This window comes from Pan troglodytes, chromosome 1 (genome assembly GCF_028858775.2).
Source record: "Pan troglodytes isolate AG18354 chromosome 1, NHGRI_mPanTro3-v2.0_pri, whole genome shotgun sequence".
Lineage (NCBI taxonomy): Eukaryota > Metazoa > Chordata > Mammalia > Primates > Hominidae > Pan > Pan troglodytes.
The window spans coordinates 176,399,894-176,420,247 of NC_072398.2; the positions used below are offsets into that span (position 1 = coordinate 176,399,894).

Sequence of the window (20,354 nt, forward strand, 5' to 3'; positions counted from 1 at the left end):
ACATAGTATTGTTTTGAGGATCAAATAAGTTAACGTAGTTAAAAAGGCATCAAAATAATGTACAGTATTGGTGCACTAATTGTGACAAAGATACCCTACAAATGTAAGATGTTCATCATGGGGCACCTGGGTGTAGGGTATATGGGAACTCTCTGTACTATCTTTATTTTTATTTTTTTATTTATCCTGAGACGGGATCTCACTGTGTCACCCCAGGTTGGAGTGCAGTGGTGTGATCCTGGCTCACTGCAACCTCCACCTCCCAGGCTCAAGTGATCCTCCCACCTCAGCCTCCCAAGTAGCTGGGACCACAGGCGTATATCACCATGCCTAGCTAATTTTTGGTAGAGACAGGGTTTTGCCATGTTGCCCAGCTAGTCTCAAACTCCTGAGCTCAAGTAATCTGCCTGCCTTGGCCTCCCAAAGTTCTGGAATTACAGACACAAGCCACTGCGCCCGGCCTTGTACTATCTTTAGAGATACAACGTTTTTATAAATTTAAAACTATTCTAAAATAAAAGGTATTACAAAGCAGCTGGGCAGGGTGGCTCACGCCTGTAATCCCAGCACTTTGGGAGGCCAAGGCAGGCAGATCACTTGAGGCCAGGAGTTCGAGACCAGCTTGGCCAACACGGTGAAACCCCGTCTCTACTAAAAATACAAAAATTAGCTGGGTGTGGTGTCACGCACCTGTAATCCCAGCTACTCAAGAGGCTGAGGCAGGAGAATCACTTGAACCCGGGAGGCGGAGGTTGCAGTGAGCCAAGATCACATCATTGCACTCCAGCCTGGGCGACAGAGCAAGACTCTGTCTCAAAAAAAAAAAAAAAAGGGATTATGAACCAGAGGCTTTTTCTTTTTTGAGATGGAGGCTTGCTCTCTTGCCCAGGTTGGCAGGCTGGAGTGCAGTGGTGCGACCTCAGCTCACCACAACCTCTGCCTCCCGGGTTCAAGCAATTCTCTGCCTCAGCCTCCCGCGTAGCTGGGATTACAGGTGCTCCCCACCACGCCCGGCTAATTTTTTGTATTTTCAGTAGAGACAGGGTTTCACCATGTTGGTCAGGCTGGTCTTGAACTCCTGACCTCGTGATCCACCCGCGTAGGCCCCCCAAAGTGCTGAGATTACAGGCGTGAGCCACCATGCCTGGCCCAGAGCCCATTATTGCACAGAACTTCTCACTGCGAGTTGAATGACGTTCCTACATCTGCCTCCCCTGAAGACTGGGAGGTCCGGGGAAGAGGCTGTGCTCCAGTGGACTTTGCATGCCCAGTCTCAGCAAGGCCTCTGGTCTGGAAAAGGTGCTCATCTAATATTAAGTGTGTGGTGAGGGAATGACTGATGACTGAATGAGTGAGTACAGGGACTGGCCAATCTTCTTCCTTAATGGTGACACACTGAGCACCCAGTGAGTCCTGAATAAGCCCTTGGCACTTGATGTCCTAGCTAGTGCTGGTGATTTTAGGATCAGGCCCAGAGACAAGAGCTCTGTGTGTGGCCCTGCAGCCTGTCCTGGGCTGAGGGCTCAGCCTGCTCCTTGGATCCCAGAAGCAGGATCTAGGGGCAAAGCTATGGGGAGGCAAAGCCCGGTGCGTGTGATGAATATTCTTCTATTCTGTACAGCCATTAAAAAAAAAGAAAAGAAAAGGCCAGGTGTGGTGGCTCACACCCGTAATCCCAGCGCTTTGGGAGGCCAGGGCGGGTGGATCACCTAAGATCAGGAGATCGAGACCAGCCTGGCCAACATGGTGAAACCCCGTCTCTACTAAAAGTACAAGAAAATTAGCCGGGCCTTGTGGCAGGCACCTGTAATCCCAGCTACTCGTGAGGCTGAGGCACAAGAATTGCTTAAACTCAGGAGGCAGAGATTGCAGTGAACCAAGATTGTGTCATTGTACTCCAGCCTGGGTGACAGAGGGAGACTCCATCTCCAAAAAAAAAGAAAAAAAAAAAAGTCTACTTTAGTAATGAGGTAACAAGCTCCTCATCCCCGGAAGGATGTGAGCAGAGGTTGAATGGCCCAAGCTTCTGGCTCAGACTTTGCCCAGGCACCTTGTCTAGGGGCCTCCCTACAGCCCAATGACCAAGGACCCAAAGAGAATGTCCAAGCTCAAAAAGGCATTCACTGATTAAGTCTAACCCCGTCCATTCTGCAGATGAGAAAACTGAGGCTCAGAGAGACAGACTGACTTCCCCAAAGTCACGCAGCACCCCACTATGCTATCTCGGCCACACCCTGGCTGAGGGAACACCCACCCACCCACTGCATGGAACAGCAGGTCAACTCCTAGCCCCCAGAAACACTGCAGAGGGGTTCACACTTCCCCAGAGGCTGCCCCCACCTCATTTTCAGTCAGTTGAGTCAGGCTCTAGGCAGCACACAGGCTGACCAGGCAGGGAGTCAGGAGGACAGGCCCCAGGCTGATGGGAGGGAGACCAGAGGACCATGAGGCAGCAGGGGCCACTTACCTAATGGTGTGCTCAAAATAGATGTCATCCATGGAAGCTGTGACACAGGGGCAGCCAGCGTGCCTCTCCGCTGGTGTCAGCAGAAGAAAGCAAGACATTAGCAGCCTCCCCCGATCACAGGCCTCTGCTCAGATGGCACCTCCTCAGGAGGCTTCTCCAGCCGCCCAAGCCGAGGCCACAACTCCCACCACACCCTGCTGCCACCCTTCCTTACACCCCTCACTGTGGGCACCACCCCGACCCTCTTCTGTATATCTGCTTTTCGTCTGTCTACTGTCTCTCCCTCCCACTAGATTGTAAATTACTTGAGGACAAGGATTTTTGCCTGTCTTGTTCATTGCTGTACCCCAGTCCTGGAACAGTGCCTGGCACATAGTACACACTCAGTAAGTAGCTCTTGAATGAGTGATCACGCCACACTGGCCTGCTTCCCGGTCTTCTGGAGCCCCTGTCCCTTCAACCACCTGTTCCCTGCCTGAGTCATTCTCACCCTCAGGACTCCACTCAGGTGCCTTAGCCCCTCAGGCATCCCTTCCCTGCCCCCAGGCCTGGGTCAGGGCCTCTGAAACAGTGCTGGGGAACAGTCAGGTCACCTGTCTATCCCCCATCCCCACCCCACCAGGCTGTGAGCACTGTAGGTTGGAGAACACCGGTGCAACAAAAGGAATGAAATGGGCTCAGTCCAGCGCACCTCAACTCAAGGGAAGGAGCGCTGCAGGGCAGGCAGTCAGGGGCTTTGCTCAACAGCATCTCCGAGCCAATCTGAAGCAGCCATGTGGAAGGCTGCACTGTGTTGAGGCAGGGACTTAGGGCCTGGGACCAACACTCAGGGCTGAAGGGGTCTGAGTGAGAGAGAAGTGGGCTGTGCTGAGCATTGAGACATCAGGAAGGGCATTTCAGACAGAGGGACCAGCATGAGCAAAGGCCAAGATGAGAAACAAGTGTGGCACTTAGGGTGGACAGTGACCATCTCTGAAAGCACGGCCCCTGCTCTGGGCCTGTGGGGCAGGTAGGGAACCATGGGGAGTGCAGCATTACCGGACAGGCAAGCCGTGGTGTCAATCCACTTGAGCAGCTGCCCGATGCTCAGCTCACCACGTTGGTTGGTGTGGCAGGGCAGCACCAGCTGGCTCATCTGCACCTCCGTGGGGTTCCGGTATCCCTCGCCGTCTGCCATGGCACTGTCGTTCCCCGCACGTAAGGCTGACTTCTGGGATGTGCGGTTGGAGAACACAGAGGCCAAGCCCTGGGGTCCAGGTGGGGACAGGTGGGGACAGAGAGGTCTGCTTGCTGCAGGGTCTCCCAGGTCTGTCCAGCCCTGAGAACTTAGGGTCTGGGGGAGAGAGAGTACCTAGGGCCACCTCCCACCAGACCCCAACCCGAGAGTGGTCACCACTCTCCAGCCCATGGTCTCGGACCCCAGGATATCTGTGATTGCTGCTTCTGCCCAGTTTCCTTTTGGCCAAGAACCGCACATGAACACGGCCTTGCACCCGAGTGGGCCAGTGGAGACAAAACCATGCAGAGAAGTCAGTCCTCCTTGCTTCAGCTCCTGGGCCAACTTTTTAAAGTGTTGCCTTAGATTTACGTTCATTCTGGAAGGAGTCCCCTCTCTATGCAGGGAGGCCCAGAGAGCTCCATAGCAGTCAAGCCCAGGGAACTGTTCCTAATACAGTGTTTCAAGAAGCCGCTCTGATTTCATCCCCAAAGGGCTCCTTTCTTGGGCTCCCTCCATCTTCAGAGGCCATCAGGACAGCCTCTGTGGCCTGCTAATGTCTAGCACTTGGATCTATTGACTGGGAGGGCTGTGGGCAGTCACGGACCAGCTCTGTGATCCAGGGCTGGGTACAACAGCTGCCAGCTGGAAAACTGGCTGAGAAAATTCTCCAACTAATGAATTAGAGCTGGGGTTTCTGCTTGGAACCAGCATGTCTTACTCTCCAAGCAGAAGAGGTGGGGTGTGCCCATCAGTCCTTTGGAAGGGAGGAAGAGGAAAGGGGCTAGCAGCCTGCCATCCCTAAGCAGACCATGAGCTCAAGAGCTGGGCACACCTGCATGTGTGAGAAAAATGAGGAGGGACAGGCATATGGGTTCCGATTCTCATGGCCAATGCCAATTGTGTGGTGGTGATGACAGTCGCCACTAATGTTTATATGGCGCTTAGGTGTCACATAATTTTACAAGTACTTTATTTGTACTAATCCAATTTTATCCTCCCAACAAACCTATGAGACAGATGCCTTATTATCCTTATCCTACAGATGAGGAGCCCAAGTAAGTGACAAAGCTCAGCTGTGACCCCAGAGGTCTGCTGCAGCCTGAGCTCCTACCCCCGACACTACACTGCTTGCAGGGCCTCCTGGGGCTGAGATGAGGAGTCCAGGGACCTGGGCTTGGCTGTAGTGGCAAAGAGCACCATGCCCCAATGGTGAGCCTGCCACAGCTGCAGGATGCTGGCAGTGGTAGCTCTTGCACCTGGTGTATACTCCTTAGATAATTCCCCCCAGTGAGCCTCCCATAGCTAATTCAATTTCAAGCACACCGAGGTGGCTTGTTCAAAGTCACTGACCCCCATGTGGTACAGCCAGGATTTGAACCAGGCCTGTCTGACCCAGAATGGCTTATGGGTTCCCAGAAACACGGCTTATTCCCAAGAGCCCCTGGGTAGGAGGCTGGGCACCAAGGGGAGGCAGGAAGACAGCCATCCCAGGAGCTCTCAGCCTGGGTGGAGGCCTGCAGGGTGCCAGGCTGCCTGGCTTGCGGGCTCTCACAGGTAGCTGGAAGGCCGATGTTGTCCAAGCAGCAGGACCCATCGCCATGGTAACCACTGCCAAGGCACTTCCCGCTTGGTTGTGCGCTGGGGGCCTGCATGGATACGGGTGGCTGGCTTTCGGGGTGTGGAAGTGGGTAGAGGGAGGTGGTAGTCAAGACTCCATTCGTCCACACTCTTCCCAAACCCCTCCCATAGCCAGGGGTATTGGGAAGAAATTCCAGAAAGAAGCCCTAGGGAGAGCTGAGGAAATGGGGAGACAATGCCCACTTGCAGAGGGCAACTGGGCAGAACAAAAGGGGCAGAACAAAACGGGCAGACTGCCTGGGGTTTCTGGGCAGTCTGGACACACACACAGGGACGCCGACACACAGCGCCCCCGCTTTACCAGCCTGGGCACGTCCGCCACTTCTCTGAGTCCTCACGAGGACGAGGGCAAGAACTATTGACCCATTTCACCAACAAGGGAACACAGACACAGTCCTGGACCAGCAGTCATGATGCCTAAGCTCTGGTCCTCTCTCTGCTTCTCACCTGGTCAACCCCTCCTCCCATGCACTCCCGTTTCCTGTTCTGTGAATCAGGAGTCCCTACCTTCCTGTTGGACCCTATGCCACGGGAGCCAGGACCTGTGCCCTGCTCACTGGTTCATTTGTTCATTTGTTCATTCACCAAACACTTCCTCTGTATGGGGCCCTGGGCAAACATAGAGAATACAAAGACAAATTGGGCCTAGAGGGGCCTGGCACACAGGAGGACATCGTCAAAGGTTTGTGGAGGGACAAACAGAGACGGGCTTGAGTTCAAATTCTACCTGTGTCCCTCAAGTGCTGTGTGATCCTGAGCAGGGTCTCCCCCTTCCCAAGCCACATCTGTCACTCACCAAGTAGGACAGAGAATTGCCAGTCCCTAAGGTACCCCTGGTTCCAGGAGTCCAGGGCCTAACTCAGCCTGGGATTTGCATACCCAGCTGAGATTCCCAGGGAGGAAGCTCTAGAACCCTGTCAGAATGGAAATACTGTGCTCCTCTGAGCAGGGCCCCTGAAGCACACTGAGAGACAAGCCTCGCAGTTGCTATCCCCACCACTCCCCTCAAAGAGAGGGGCGCAGAAGCCGTGGGCTGGAGCACAGGCAGCAGGGACAGAGCAGCAGGTGGCCCCAGGCATAGCCTTTCAGACTCCACTCCTTCCTTGGGCTCCAAGGCAGTCTGCCCACATTAGGGCATGCCAGGCCAGGCCTCCTAGTCCCAAGGTGGGCAGGCAGCCAGTCTGGGAGGCAGGGGTGTGTGCAGCCCAGGCAAGTTTTGGCCAATGGGGCTCCAGAGCTGGGCCACTCCTCCCAGGGCCAGTCATAGGGAGAGGAGAGGCCCTGGATAGAGTCAGGGCCTGGGCAGCCAGGCAGGCCGAGCCAAGAGAGCTACCAGTGTGGCGGGGGCTGAACCACTGCAAGGGTAGGAGGACACCCAGAGGTCGGAGATGTGCCCTCTCAGACAGCAGCTGTGCCAAGTGCTGGCCCCAGGCCCTGGCAGACCTGGCCAGACTTGATAATGCTAGACTAGGCCCCAGCTAGCCACACCATGGGCTCTGTGTCCCTCCTCCTGAGCCAGAGTCATGTCACAGACCTGCAGGGTCAGGGCAGGAGAGACCCCCTCACCCAATCCGTTCACAGCCTGGGGGACTAAGGCACAGAGGGAAAAGCTGGCCCAGGGCCACCCAGCTGCGGGGGCCAATATAAGCCCCGCTGGGCCATGGCTCCTTCTAGGCAAGTTGACAACAGACCCACAGGCTACTGGGCCCACAGGCTACTGGGGCTGGAAACAGGCCCAAGGCTTCACCTTGGTTTCCTCCCTCTGCCCAGTATCCAAGTCCCAATGATCTGACCTTAAACAGGCCTCTGATCTAACTCCTTCCAGCCTCCACACAGCACCAGAGGGATCTTTCCAAAAAGCAAATCCAACTCAACAACTACCTTCCTTTCGGGGAGACCTGGTCCTCATAACTCCACCCACCATGGGACTTTGCTCTGCCCCTTAGGAGCACGTAGACCTTTCTAAAGAGCAAGCCTCACCAGGCACTTGCCCTGCTCAGGACTCTTTGATGGCTCCCCACTGCTCTCAGGATCAAGAACCAGCCACCGTAGCTCCTGCCACTCACCCCAGCAGCCACTCTCAGCTCCAGACCATATACGTTTCCTTAGAGCACCACTCTCACTCCCGCTGTCTTCCCCCAACATGAAGGTGCCACTTCCACCTAGAATCCGTTTATCTGCGCCTGTCTGCTAGGTGAGCCCTTCCTCATCCTGCATCTCTCTTCCCCAGGGAGAGTTAGAATGCCCCTGCAGCCTCACCATCTCCATCACGGCACTGACCAAGCTGGGTAGTCACTGTCCTCACAGTTGCCACCCCCATCAGATAGATGCTTCCACGGGACAGGGACACGTGCCTGGCACAGATTTGGGGCTAAATAAATGCCCATGGAAGAGAGAAAGGAAAAGACTAATGGCCTGAGAGCTGAGACTCACAGTGGGAGGAAGGTCTGAGGTACAGAGAGGCCATAAGGAACAGCAAAAAGGAGAAACAGAACGGCTGTGGTTCAGGTGACAGGAATGTCAGGGCAAAGGGTTCAGGTGATGTGAACACTGGGGCAAATGAGAGCAGGTGGGAAAATGCTCTACATACCTGGATGGGTGGAAACAGAGGAAGAGGGGCTTGGGGGCCAGGCCAAGAAGTCCCCAGAAACCATGGAAGACTTCTGGAGAAGGCATGACCTAAAGTGATAAGCCAGCTGAGATCACAGTGCCTGCAGACCCCAACTGGAGCAACAGGCCTGGTGCAAAGGAGACCTACCTGCCCTGAAGGGGAAGAGCACGCCTGGGTGACCTCTGGAGTAACCCACCCTGACACAGGCTGTGCACAGGCCTTGGGGGTCAGCCTAGCTTGGGTTCAAGTCCAATTCCACAACTAACTTTGATAACCTTGAGCAAGCTGCTACACCTCTATGGGTCTCGGTTTCCTGTCTATAAAAATGAGATTATTATACTCACTTCCAAGAATCATCATAGGGAGGAAATTAAACAACACCAAGTATATGAAGCTCCTGGCACACATATACCCTGTGACTAACATGTATTGAGTGCTTACTATTAGCATTATAAAGTTGGTGCTTTCTACAGAAATACAGCTGGGAGGGACCCAAACATAGTTCAAAGTGGACTGTTTCCACAGTGCTTTCTACCCATGAGCTCTCCAGAGTCTCACAGCAACCCTGTGCAGGGCAAGATTACGAGCTTGTTTGAGAGGTTCTGTGAGAATTCAAAAAGCCAGTGATTATGGAGCAGGGCTTCAAACCCAGGGTGCAAAACTGCAAAGCCCCTGTTCCTCCCACTCTCCCGCCCCTGCCTCTCACAAGGTACTGGAAGGTGGGCCCCAGGGGCGGGCAGGGAGAAGACGCCTTGCACTCACTCCAGAGTTGTGGGCCAGGCCCCATGAAAGGCCCCATTGTCTGAACCAGGTCACTCTAAGCAGTATGAGGGAGCTGATTAAATTGCATGCTCTGTCCCCACAAAGGTGGCCCCAGCCCCTTCCCTCTCCCCCAGCCTCTCAGAGAAACCCAAGGGCAGCCTCCTGGTGCTTTCCCCACCAGCAAGGCAGGAGTATCTGTCAACATTCCAAAGCTCCTCTTTTGGCCTATTCCCTGCCTTCTTCCCAAAAAAGGCTCTGAGGCAGCCTACACACATACCCGGGACACACACAGGATGCACGTGCACTAGGAACCAAAATACAAACAAATAAAGTTAAGGAACCAAATAAGAGAGGAGAGGATTGTTAGGAATCCAGATGCTACCAAAGAGAGCTGCATGGGCCTTGAGGTTCCCAGCAGACAAGGCAAAAAAGGGTAGTAGTGGTGGGCAGCAAACTCATGGGTAAAAGAGGGAGCATACATCCTCAAAGCTAGCCCCAGGGCTGGGAGGAAGGATACCAGGGGGCTGTTCCTCAGGCTTCTGATTGTCATATAATATCAGATCATATCTTCATTCTAGAAGACAAACGATGGTCCCAATGTCCTATCAAACATCTTAATTTTCCTTTAGCTACTAAGTGTGTTCACACTTGACATTCTTCAAGATTTGGGAGTTCAAGATTTGGAAAGGTAGAGAATTGAACCAATATTTTTATGAAGCATCTCCTATATGTATTCATTTGGTGAACAGTTATTGAACGCCTACTAAGTCTCAGGTCCTATGCTAGCAGTTCTCATATGTATTACCCTAGCAATTCTTTTTTTTTTTCAAGATCATAAATTAAATATTTTATTTTTACAAGTAAAAATAAAAATTAAAAAAATAAACATTCCTCTTTGGGCTTCCAAATGGTAGGTGCTTCTTTCACTAATACCACAATATGCTTGTTGTTCATTCTCCTTTCTATCACACTGATTTTGCATCCAAGGAAAGGAGACCTGGATAGAGGTCATAATAAAAATAAAATAAAATAAAATAAACTTTCTCCTCCTAAATCTGAAGCCCTGGTAAGCATCCCAGAATGTGGAGCAGAATCTGAAAATCTTCACTAAGAGGTTATTCAGGTCATGGACTGTCATCTGCCTGTGAATCTGGATTTAGAAAGATGATCTCTTTTCCTGAGAATCTGTGGCAGACAGGAGTTAACCTAAAAGGCTTGAGGTTTATCCATAGTGCTGGCGTGGTCAGTCAGTCAAGTAGTGTGATGCTTTTCAGGGGGTGGGGCCTGCACTGCCACGGGTGTCTCGGTTTGTCCAGGAGATGCAGGTCCTTTCACAAGGTTCCCATCAGCAATAAGACACTGGAGACACTCATTCCAACATTGCATGGAGAGAGCTGTGTCTTGCTGACCCAGACCCTGCCATTGCTGTTTAGGGTCACCAGGCTGAGGCTGAGCCAGAGCCAGATTCTTAAACGGCAGCACAGCCAGGCCAGTGTGTTTGTTCCCCTTGTCACTTTGGCATCTTCCTTGGTACGGGGGTCAGAAAGGAGTCTGCATATGTGACAGCCTCACTCATAGAACTGGTACTATTGACACAGGACTTCTAAGTGTCAAAGGAAGGTGAGAGCTCTCCCTGCACAGCCTGGGTAGGGGGAAGCATCATGACCCCTGGTACCTGGCTCATGCAGCCCCGAGAGGGATCCTAAGGAACCAAGGACATGTAGAATGGGAGAAAAGCCAGTACACAGGGCTTTTTGGTACTGAAAAACTTGGAAGGAGGAACAGGACCAGAGCTGCATGGGGCAGCGCACAGGCAGCATTGCTCCAGCCTCACAGTCATGTGAGGTCTCTGGCCTGGGCCTGCTGCCAGGAAATTCACGGGACCTGTGTACGTTACTGGTGGGAATGTAAAATGGTTGAGTCGCCATGAAAAACAGTTTAGCAGTTCTTCAAAAAGTTAAACATAGAAATACCATAAGACCCAGCAATTCCACTCCTAGTTATATACCCAAAAGAACTAAAACAAGTACAAATACATGCACATACACGTTCATAGCAGCACTATTCACAGCAAGCAAAAGGTAGAAACAGCTCAAATATCCATTAATAAATGAATATATATCCATTAATAAATGAATAAATTGTAATATATATGTATGTATATAGATATATATGTATATCTGTATATGTATCTTTATCAAATGAATGGTTATTCAGACAAAAACATAAATGAAGTACTGACACATGCTAAAACATAGATGAATTTCAAAAAGATATACTAAGTGAAACATACCAGACACAAAAAGTCACATATTGTATGTATCCATATTAGCGGATAAATCTATAGAAACAAAAAGCTGATTGGTGGTTGCCGGGGCTGGGGGCAGAGGGAATGGGAAAAAACTACCTAATGAGTAAGGGATTGTAGTACTTTAGTGTGATGGAAATTTTCAGAGCTAGACAGAGGTGATGGTTGTACAACACCGTGAATGTGCCAAATACCATGGAACTGGTCACTTTAAAATGGTTAAGTTTACATTATGTGAATTTTACTTCAATAATTAATTTTTTTTAATTATTGAGAGAAAACATTTTTGGCAAAAATCAAGTCAGTCTGCTAATTTAAATTAAATAAGATGTTAAATGCCAGCTATATTTTAAGGGAAAGATATGGTGAAAGCAGAAAGCAGAGTGTATAGCCTGATCTCTGGCACATGGTAAGTGATTATAAAAAGGTGAGTTTTATTATTAGATGTCTGGGCCTTAGTTTCCTCATCTGTCAAATGGGGCATTTAACCAGAGAGTCTCCAAGATTCTTTCCAACCCTGAAAGGGTTTGGCTTATAGGAAGAATTCCTTAACAAGGTCTCTGAGGCCCTTCATGGGCCACCCCTGCCCACACCTCCAGTCTCGCCCACACCTCCAGTCTCGCTCACACTGAAGCCATCCTCACAAAATTAATCAAGCTAAGTTGCTAAGTTTTTAACAAAAGCATAAGCTGTAAGTAAAAGCATAGCTAAGCATTAACTGGCTTGCCCTATAGCCCACTTTCTTATAGCTGCTTATTGCTTAAAAGTCACACAGCCCCTGCCACAAGGTCCTAACTTTTCCAGATAACATCTTTAACATTAAAAAAACCTCAAGGTTTCTATTTTGAGATATTTACAAAATTTTGCTTTGCTTTTTTTTTTTTTTTTTTTTTAGATCTTGCTCTGTCACCTAGGCTGGAGTGCAGTGGGGTGACCTCAGCTCACTGCAGCCTCCACCTCCCAGGCTCCAGTGATCCTCCCACCTCAGCCTCCAGAGTTGCTGGGACCACAGGCACGTGCCACCCAGCTAATTTTTTGTTGCCCAGGCTGGTCTGGAGCTCCTGAGCTCAAGCCATCTGCCCACCTCAGCCTCCCAAAGTGCTGGGATTATAGGCGTGAGCCACTGCACCCGGCCCCAAATCCTGCATTTCAATGGGTCCACGGACACCTGTCAGTCTAAAGCCTCCTTCCAAAGAGGCAACTCAACACAAGAATGTAGTTTCTTCCTCTCCCTGTCCCATGACTCCACCCCTCACTCCTCGGCCAATCAGCAACCCCCAGCTCCTTCAAATTCCCTTAAAAACCCCAGTCTGAGAAACTCCCCAGGGAGGTGGATTTGAGGTTCTCTCCCACCTCCTTGTTTGGCTGCCTTTTGATTATGAAACTTTCTCTGCCTCAGTTCCTGCTGTTTTGGTGCATTGCTCCATTACTGCACACACAACAGACATGAACCTTGTGGTCCTATATAGCACCATGGCGTGACCCAGTCACACTGGCTTTCTTTCAGGTCCTCATGTGCAGCTTGCCATCTCCCAGCACTGGGCCTTTGCCAGTGCCACTCCCTCTGCCTAGAACACTTGTCCTGCTCCGCCATCTCTGTAATGCTCCTTATCCCTCAGCGCCCCGGGCACCCGTGTACCTCGCTTCTGCAGTGCTCTCCATTGTGACAAGGTTCAATTAATTGTGGGAGAATTTGATTGACACCAGACCATGAAGATCTACAATGCAGAAACTCTCTCTTTCTACTTCTGGTATCTCCAGGGCCCAGAGGGGACAGAGCCTGGCTCACTGTGGACCAAATGCATGAGATTTTTTCAGTGCGTTCCCAATTCTCCCTAGTGTCACCCCACACAGGCAGGGAGAATATGGACCTTGAGGTCGGACAGGGTTCTCCGCTAGAGGCCCTGCTCCCATCCCTGCCCCCTCACCCCATTCTAGAACTGTGAGTCCAAATGTCACCTGCCTCCCTCCACCCCCAAGGGTAAAAATAACCTTGTCTGAAATCTGACACCTACCCTCTGCGGGTCATCTTGAGAATTGCCCCTGTCCCAGAGGTGACCACCAGGGGCCTGGGGGAGTAGGGAGGGCATTTCCTGAATGCTTTCCCATTCACATCTCATTTGACCCATAAGCAAATATGTGAGGTGCTATCACTGGTGAGGTACATAGGGATCCCGCACTCAGAGACATCTCAAGTCCTGCCTAAGGTGCCCAGCCAGAGCTCAAGCACAGCCCTTTCCTCAGCACCACAAGGTGAGTAGGGCTTTGAAGACTGATTACACCTGCTTGGTTGTATGGGTGGAGAAACTGAGCCCCAGGGGGCTCTCTGTCTAAGGTCTTCAGTCAAAGGGCTTAGTTAGGCAGACTTTGGGCAAGTTATTGAGAAGCTGTTTCCTCCTTGGTTAAAGAAAGACAAGCACTCCCACCCAGCTCCATGAATTGCTGCATGCGGATGAAAGGAGAGAACCTAAAGGCACCTGGCTAACTGCAGTTCTGTGCACATGTGAGGGAGCGGTGTCAAGGAGGCTGGAGAGGATGCAGCAGCTGGGCTGGATGGGGACTTGTCTTTCCTAAACAACCAGACTCTAGCAGCGTTTGTTCTCACTTTGGGAAACAGAAATGTGGAAAGAGGGTTTGCTGGTGGACAGTGGGTTCTTGAGACAGGTAGATTGCATTTGAATCCCGGCCCCACCCTCAGTACAGGGAGCGGGGTGGGGATGATGGGGAGGTCTCTGGGCAACTTGCTTCCCCTCTCTCCATTCATTCATTCAACAAGTGAGCACCCCCCACAGACCGGTTTCCTCATCTGTAAAATGGGAATACCAAATACTTTGTAGATTGTCGTGAGGTGCAAAGGAGGGAACACATGAACAGCTTTGTAAGTTGCCATGGTCCTGCCTTCCTTTTATGCCATTACTGAGAGACAGAGTCAGGCCTGCAGGGAGTGGGGAGCGTGGGCAAGCCTGAGCCGCGCCCTCACAGAGCCAAGGTCTAGATAGGGAGACAGCCACTGAACATGAAGTTCCCTAGGAGATCTGCTACACCGAGGGGCAGCTGGGCTGCAGAGTGTGAGCAGAGTCTGACCCTGTGTGCAGATAGACAGGAACCTGCAGGGTTCCTGGCTGGGTGGGCCGGGGTTCAGCTCCTCCGTATTGTTTGGGCGCTGTCCCTGCCGTATGCCCAAAACTAACAACCTAACAGGAGCAAGTGTTTCAACCTCTCCGGACTCAGCTTCCTCAGTTTATAAAACCGAAAGTGGTGGGTGTGCAGGTAAGATTGAGAACAATCATTCTTCCTTGTATATTTAATTAATGTGGCCAAGCACTGTAATGAACTATTTTTTTTTTTTTTTGAGATGGAGTTTCGCTCTTGTTGCCCAGGCTGGAGTGCAATGGCACAATCTTGGCTCACCACAACCTCCACCTCCTGGGTTCAAGCGATTCTCCTGCCACAGCCTCCTGAGTAGCTGGGATTACAGGCATGCGCCATCACGCCCGGCTAATTTTTTGTATTTAGTAGAGACGGGTTTTCACCATGTTCATCAGGCTGGTCTCAAACTCCTGACCTCAGGTAATCCACCTGCCTCGGCCTCCCAAAGTGCTGGGATTACAGGTGTGAGTCACCGCCCAGCCACATTGTTTTTTTCTTTTGAGAGAGTTTCACTCTGTCACCCAGGCTGGAATGCAGTGGCGTGATCTTGGCTCACTGCAACCTCCACCTCTGGGGTTCAAGCTATTCTCCTGCCTCTGCCTCCCAAGTAGCTGGGATTACAGGTGTGTGCCACCATGCCTGGATACTTTTTGTATTTTTAGTAGAGATGGGGTTTCACCATGTTGGCCAGGGTGATCTCGAACTCCTAGCCTCAAGTGATCCTCCTGCCTTGGCCTCCCAAAGTGCTGGGATTACAGGCGTGAGCCACTGTGCCCAGCCTGTACTGAATATTTTTATACATTATCTCTTTTAATCATCACACAGCCTTAATACCTGAATGTTGTTATTATTCCAATTTTACAGATGGGGAAACAAAGTCCCAGAAAAGGTAACTTGCGCATATACGCACACAAAATCACACAGCCAGGAAAGGGCAGAGCTGAGACATCAACCCAAGTCTGCTTACCGCAAAAGCTAAGACTGCTTGACCACTTTGTACAACTGCTTCTCTCTCATCTGGCAGGCAGGACAGTGACTGCTGCATCCCAGGCATCTGTGACATCCACCGGCTCTTCCTTACCCAGACAGGCCAGGCCAGGACCCATACCTGGAGCCAGGACTTCCAAGAAGCTCCCCTCCCTGTCTACCCTCATGTCCTCTGCAGGAGGCCGTGATGGTGTCAGTACCCTTTTCCAGCATGGTCCAGGGTCAAGGCACTTTCCAGAACACTGTCCCACTGGGCCACTGTCAGTGAGGAAATTGCAAACTCTCAGGGAGCTGAAAACTGTACTTTATAAATTCTCAGCTCTCAGAGTGGGAGGAAACCTCAGGTTCAGCTAGACAGGCCTCTCTCAGGTGCAGAAATCTCAGCCCGCCACACTGCCTCTGGTGGCTGTCCAGCATGAGCTTGTTTGCTCCCAGAAGCAGAGGGCTCACTCCCTTCCAAGGGAGACCCTTCTGCTAAAGAGCAAATCTGCCTGTTCTTCCCTATGTCCCACTCACTAGCTGCCTCCCTGTGGCTTCCTCCCTTGGGGCTATTTGCCACCTCCCACCCTCTACCTCCAGCAGACCACAAAAGTGGCCAGAAGCGATTAGAACACAGGCAGTCTGAGGCTGACCCCAAGTATGAATGACCCGCCCTTCCCGTGTGACCCCCCCTCAGGGGAGCTGCTTTGACAGCACCCAGTACAGAACCAATGTTCACAGGCAGTCACCCCCATGCCACAGGCCCTGACAGTGGGGTGGGCCATGCTGGGGCTGTGAAGGACAGACCCGGCCTCTCCCCTCCTCAGACCCCTGCCCTCCCTGCCAGACAGCCAAGGCTGCTGCCTGTGCTGCCTCTGGGTCACCATGGCAACAGGTGGCCAGGCAATGGACCCGGGCCCTACCATCCTGCAAGCAACTCTGTTTACCCTGGAGCTGGGCACAGCAGCTACAGGCATCACAATTCCCCTTCAGGAGAGCAAGAGAGAGAGAATGAGAGAGAGCAGAGGGAAGGGAGAAGAAACCAGAGTCAGAGAGAGAGAAAGGAAAGGCGTCAAAGACAGGAGGGAAGGAACAATGCAGAGGTCAGAGCAAGAGAAAAACAGAGGCTGGCAGGGACCAGAGCAAGCAGAAGAGAGGCGAGCAGGAAGGGAGGAGAGGCTCCAGACCTCCCCCACTGTGCACCTTCCTCCTGCCTGAGCTGCCCTCCCCTGGCCAAATTCTGGCTGCAGCCAGGACTTCCTGCCCCAGGAAACCAGCAGCCCAGTGGGCCCCTTCAAGGCCCCAGCGGCTGCTCCAGGGTCCTGCGGGCCCTTCCTGCTGGGGATGATGTCCTCTTCCTCCCCAGAAAGTGGGGCCCCTTCTCCCAGCCCCTCCAGCAGCACCTCCCCACTCAGCATCCCCCTCACTACCCCAAGGCCCCAGATGGTTCCCAGGGCCCTCCTGCCTGCCCAGGCCTGCTATCCTCTGGCTCTCTTCTTCCCACCTTACCCAGCTTCCCCTTGCACAACATAGCAACATTTTCCTTTTCCCAGGAGTGTTCAAGAAAACATTCCTGAGCGGAGCAGAGAGGTGGGAGAGGAGCTGTGATTTTACTCACTGAAGGCGTGCCCTTACACTGCAGGTGTTGCAGAGCAGGTCTCAGAACAAGGCTTAGCAGAGGAACCAGTGAGGCTGCTTCTAAGGCCCAAGCTGCCAAATCGGGGCATTAGGAGGTCCAGAGCTGAGCACAACCTAGTCTCTGGCAGAGGCAGCTGAGCTCAGCAGGTGTGCCAGCAACTCTCTACGCGGCACCATCCACACTCCAGATGCTGCCTTCAGCCTCAAGCTCTCTGGCTGCAAAGTAGCCCTATCAGACCTGTCCCAATTCCACTCCCATCCCCATATTTTCCTACACTGTCTCAGAGGAATTTGAGCCTACAAGAAGGTTTATTGAAATAATCAGAAGGGTGAAGAGAAAGAGAGAAGAAAGAAAAAAACAGGAAGGCATGGGGGCTGGCAAAGAGGACAGCAAGGCCCAAGGGCTTCAGACTGTCTGGCTAGATAACCCGAAGCCATTTTACTTGAGCCACTCTGAACCTCCATATCCACATCTGTCAAATGGGAATAAGAATATCATAGTTACCCAGCCTGGGTGACAGAGTGAGACCCTGTCTCTTTAAAAAAAAAAAAAGAGAGAGAGAGAGAGAGAATATCATAATTGGGATTCAATGAGATTATACATGTAAAGTGCTTAGAACAGGATCTGACTCATAGGAAGTGCCTTCATGTTGTTAAAAAGCCAAGGCAGGCCTGTAATCCCAGCACTTTGGGAGGCCGAGGCAGGCAGATCACTTGAGGCCAGGAGTTTGAGACCAGCCTGGCCAACATGGTGAAACTCTGTCATTACTAAAAATACAAAAAAATTAGCTGGGTGTGGTGGCGGGTGCCTGTAACCCCAGCTACTCGGTAGGCTGAGGCAGGAGAGTCGCTTGAACCTGGGAGGTAGAGGTCACAATGAGCCAAGATCTTGCTGCTGTACTCCAACCTGGGCAACAGGGTGAGACTCTGTCTCAAAAAAAAAAAAAAGGCCAGGCACGGTGGCTCATGCCTGTAATCCCAGCCAGCACTTTGGGAGGCTGAGGCAGGAGAATCGCTTGAACCCAGGAGGTGAAGGTTGTAGTGAGCTGAGATCACTCCACTGTAGTCCAGCCTGGGTGACAGCGAGACTCTGTCTCAAAAAATAAAAAGGCCAAGGTGTTGTAGAAAGACCCAGAAAACCATTCTAGTGAGGAAGGGCCTAAACAGGTCCCAAGGGTAAGTGCTGTGACTGGCCAGATGGCCTTTGCAGAGCAGTGGGGGTCAGATGGAGCCTTTCGGCCCTGGGCTATGACAATGGCATCTGCTTTCCCTCCTGGCACTGCCAGTTGAACACATCCTCTCTCTACCAAGACAGAATTCATTGGTTTGTGGTTCATTTCAACCAAGAATCAAGATGTGGAATAGGACAGAGTCTGTGGCACTCTAAGAAGCCTCCCGCAGACGCCCACATATGGTCTAACCAGACTCCACAACTGCTGGGAAGCCTTTGCATTTTGTAGGCCCTCAAGAGGCTCAAGACACCTCATGAGGGAAATGGATTATTGGAATAGAAGGCAACAGTCACTAGAAAGCAGCTCGGGTTCACTGAGAACAAGGCATGCTGGGCACACAGGAGCAGACCACTGGGTTAGGAATGGACATAATTTGCATTTGCATAGACCCAGAACATTGTAAGTGCTCAGTAAACATGTGTTCAATGGAACCTGGGAGCTGTCTCCAATTAAGTACCACATGTACCTGCTCCATTCAACATGTGATCAAATGGCTTACCTGAAGAGACACCTGGTCCTAGATGACCACTTGAAAGGTTGTAACATATAAACTTAAAACCAAGCAGATGAAAATGAAAAAGACTCATTCTATCAACCTGCATTTAAGCTTTTCTGTTGCTATCACTTTTTTAAGTTGTATGCATGCTGGGGTGGCTCCAGCTTAATAGTTGTTTACGGAAAAACAGCCTTATTATTTCATCTGTCCACACACTCAACAATAACAATTCCTGCTGTAACCAAATGGGCACCCTGTGGCTGTTGAAGGCTTCACCCTGTGGTGAGGGGTTGGGAGGTGAAGGGGGTGCATTTCGGGAAGGAATGACTCAGTGGCAGGGAGGAGACAGCCCAAGACTGGCATTTGGCAGGCAGCATGAGGCCCAGTCCTGTGAAGGGGAAAACAGAGGGAACAAGGAGTGGCTCAGGATGACAACCAGGCCGTCGGAGGGACAGTGAGGGGGCCAGGCTGCGTGTGGCCTGGGTGTCAGGCCTCTGGCTGCAAATCCAAAGGCTGGCTGGATTAGAGGACAGAAAGAGGCCTAGTGAAGTGTAAAACCAAGACCCCAAAGGGGTGGACGAGGTTAGGAAGGGGCCGATTCTAGCTGGGAATCAACATAAATCTTTTTAAAAACTCCCACTGCCAGACACAGTGGCTTATGCCTGTAATCCCAGCACTTTGGGAGGCTGAGGCAGGAGGATTGCTTGAAGCCAGGCGTTTGAGACCAACTTGGGCAAGAGAGCAAGATCCCATCTCTACAAAAAAAAAAAAATTTATTTTTTTTTTTCGAGAGAGTCTTGCTCTGTCTATTGCCCAGGCTGGAATGCAGTGGCTTCATCTTGGCTCACTGCAGCCTTGACCTCCCAGGCTCAAGTAATCCTCCCACCTCAGCGTCCCAAGTTGCTGGGACTACAGACGGGTGCCACCATGCCCAGCTAATTTTAGTTTTTTATTTTTTACACAGATGGGGTCTTGCCATGTTGCCCAGTCTGGTAAAAGAAAAAGTTTTTAGCCACACCCCAGCCACTCGGAAGGCTGAGGTGGGAGGATCACTTGAGCCAGGAGTTCAAGGTTACGGTGAGCTATGATCACATCACTGCACTCCAGGCTAGGCAACAGAGTGAGACCCTGTCTTTTAAAAAATAAAATAAAAATAAAAAATAAATCTAAAAACTCCCATGAAGTTCAGTCCACACTGGGCCCCCCAGCCTCTGCCAAAAGATAAAGGTGCTGGGGGCTGGGGGCGCGGTGGCTCACGCCTGTAATCCCAGCACTTTCAGAGGCCGAAGTGAGTGGATCACCTGAGGTTGGGAGCTGGAGACCAGTCTGACCAAAATGGAGAAACCCCGTCTCTACTAAAGATACAAAATTAGCCAGGCATGATGGTGCATTCCTGTAATCCCAGCTACTTGGGAGGCTGAGGCAGGAGAATTGCTTGAACCCAGGAGGTGGAGGTTGCAGTGAGCCGAGGTCACACCATTGTACTCCAGCCTGGGCAACAAGAACAAAACTCCGTCTCAAAAAAAAAAAAAAAAAAAAAAAAAAAAGGTGCTGGGAACACCTTAAACAGACATAGTGTCTTCTGACATGAACAGACAATAAACAAAAGAGGAACAAGAAGAGGGAAAAGTGCTATGAGAAAGAAAAAACGGGATGTAACAGAAAGAAGGTGGTGGACAGGGAGGAGCTTCTTTAGGCTGTGTAATCAAGGAGGCTTCCTGGCTAGGATCTGAAGGAATGATGAGAAGGAGCAATTGCACAAGACTCTGTGCAGGGTTGCGGGCAAGAGAACAGAGAGTGCAAAAACCCCAAGGAAGCGCAGGGACCGGCTGTCAGAGGAAGAACAGGGAGGTGTTGGGACAGAAGC

At 51.4% G+C, this 20,354-nt stretch overlaps 1 protein-coding gene across 9 annotated transcripts in view; it reads right to left on the reverse strand.

Moving 5' to 3' along the window:
- The window catches only part of ACOT11 (acyl-CoA thioesterase 11), a 94,851-nt gene that overhangs the window by 50,658 nt on the left and 23,839 nt on the right, over window positions 1–20,354 (reverse strand). For 7 of the 9 annotated variants that reach the window (XM_016918992.4, XM_016918976.4, XM_054683361.2 and 4 more), the window contains exons 2-3: window positions 3,506–3,713; window positions 2,468–2,537 (exon numbers count right to left, since the gene is read on the reverse strand). In XM_016918992.4, the coding sequence (XP_016774481.2) occupies window positions 2,468–2,537; window positions 3,506–3,713 (278 nt within the window). Of the gene's footprint in view, window positions 1–2,467; window positions 2,538–3,505; window positions 3,714–15,122; window positions 15,401–20,354 lie in introns of those variants that run through there. The other 2 variants (XM_016918968.4, XM_009458430.4) reach the window with 2 other exon arrangements.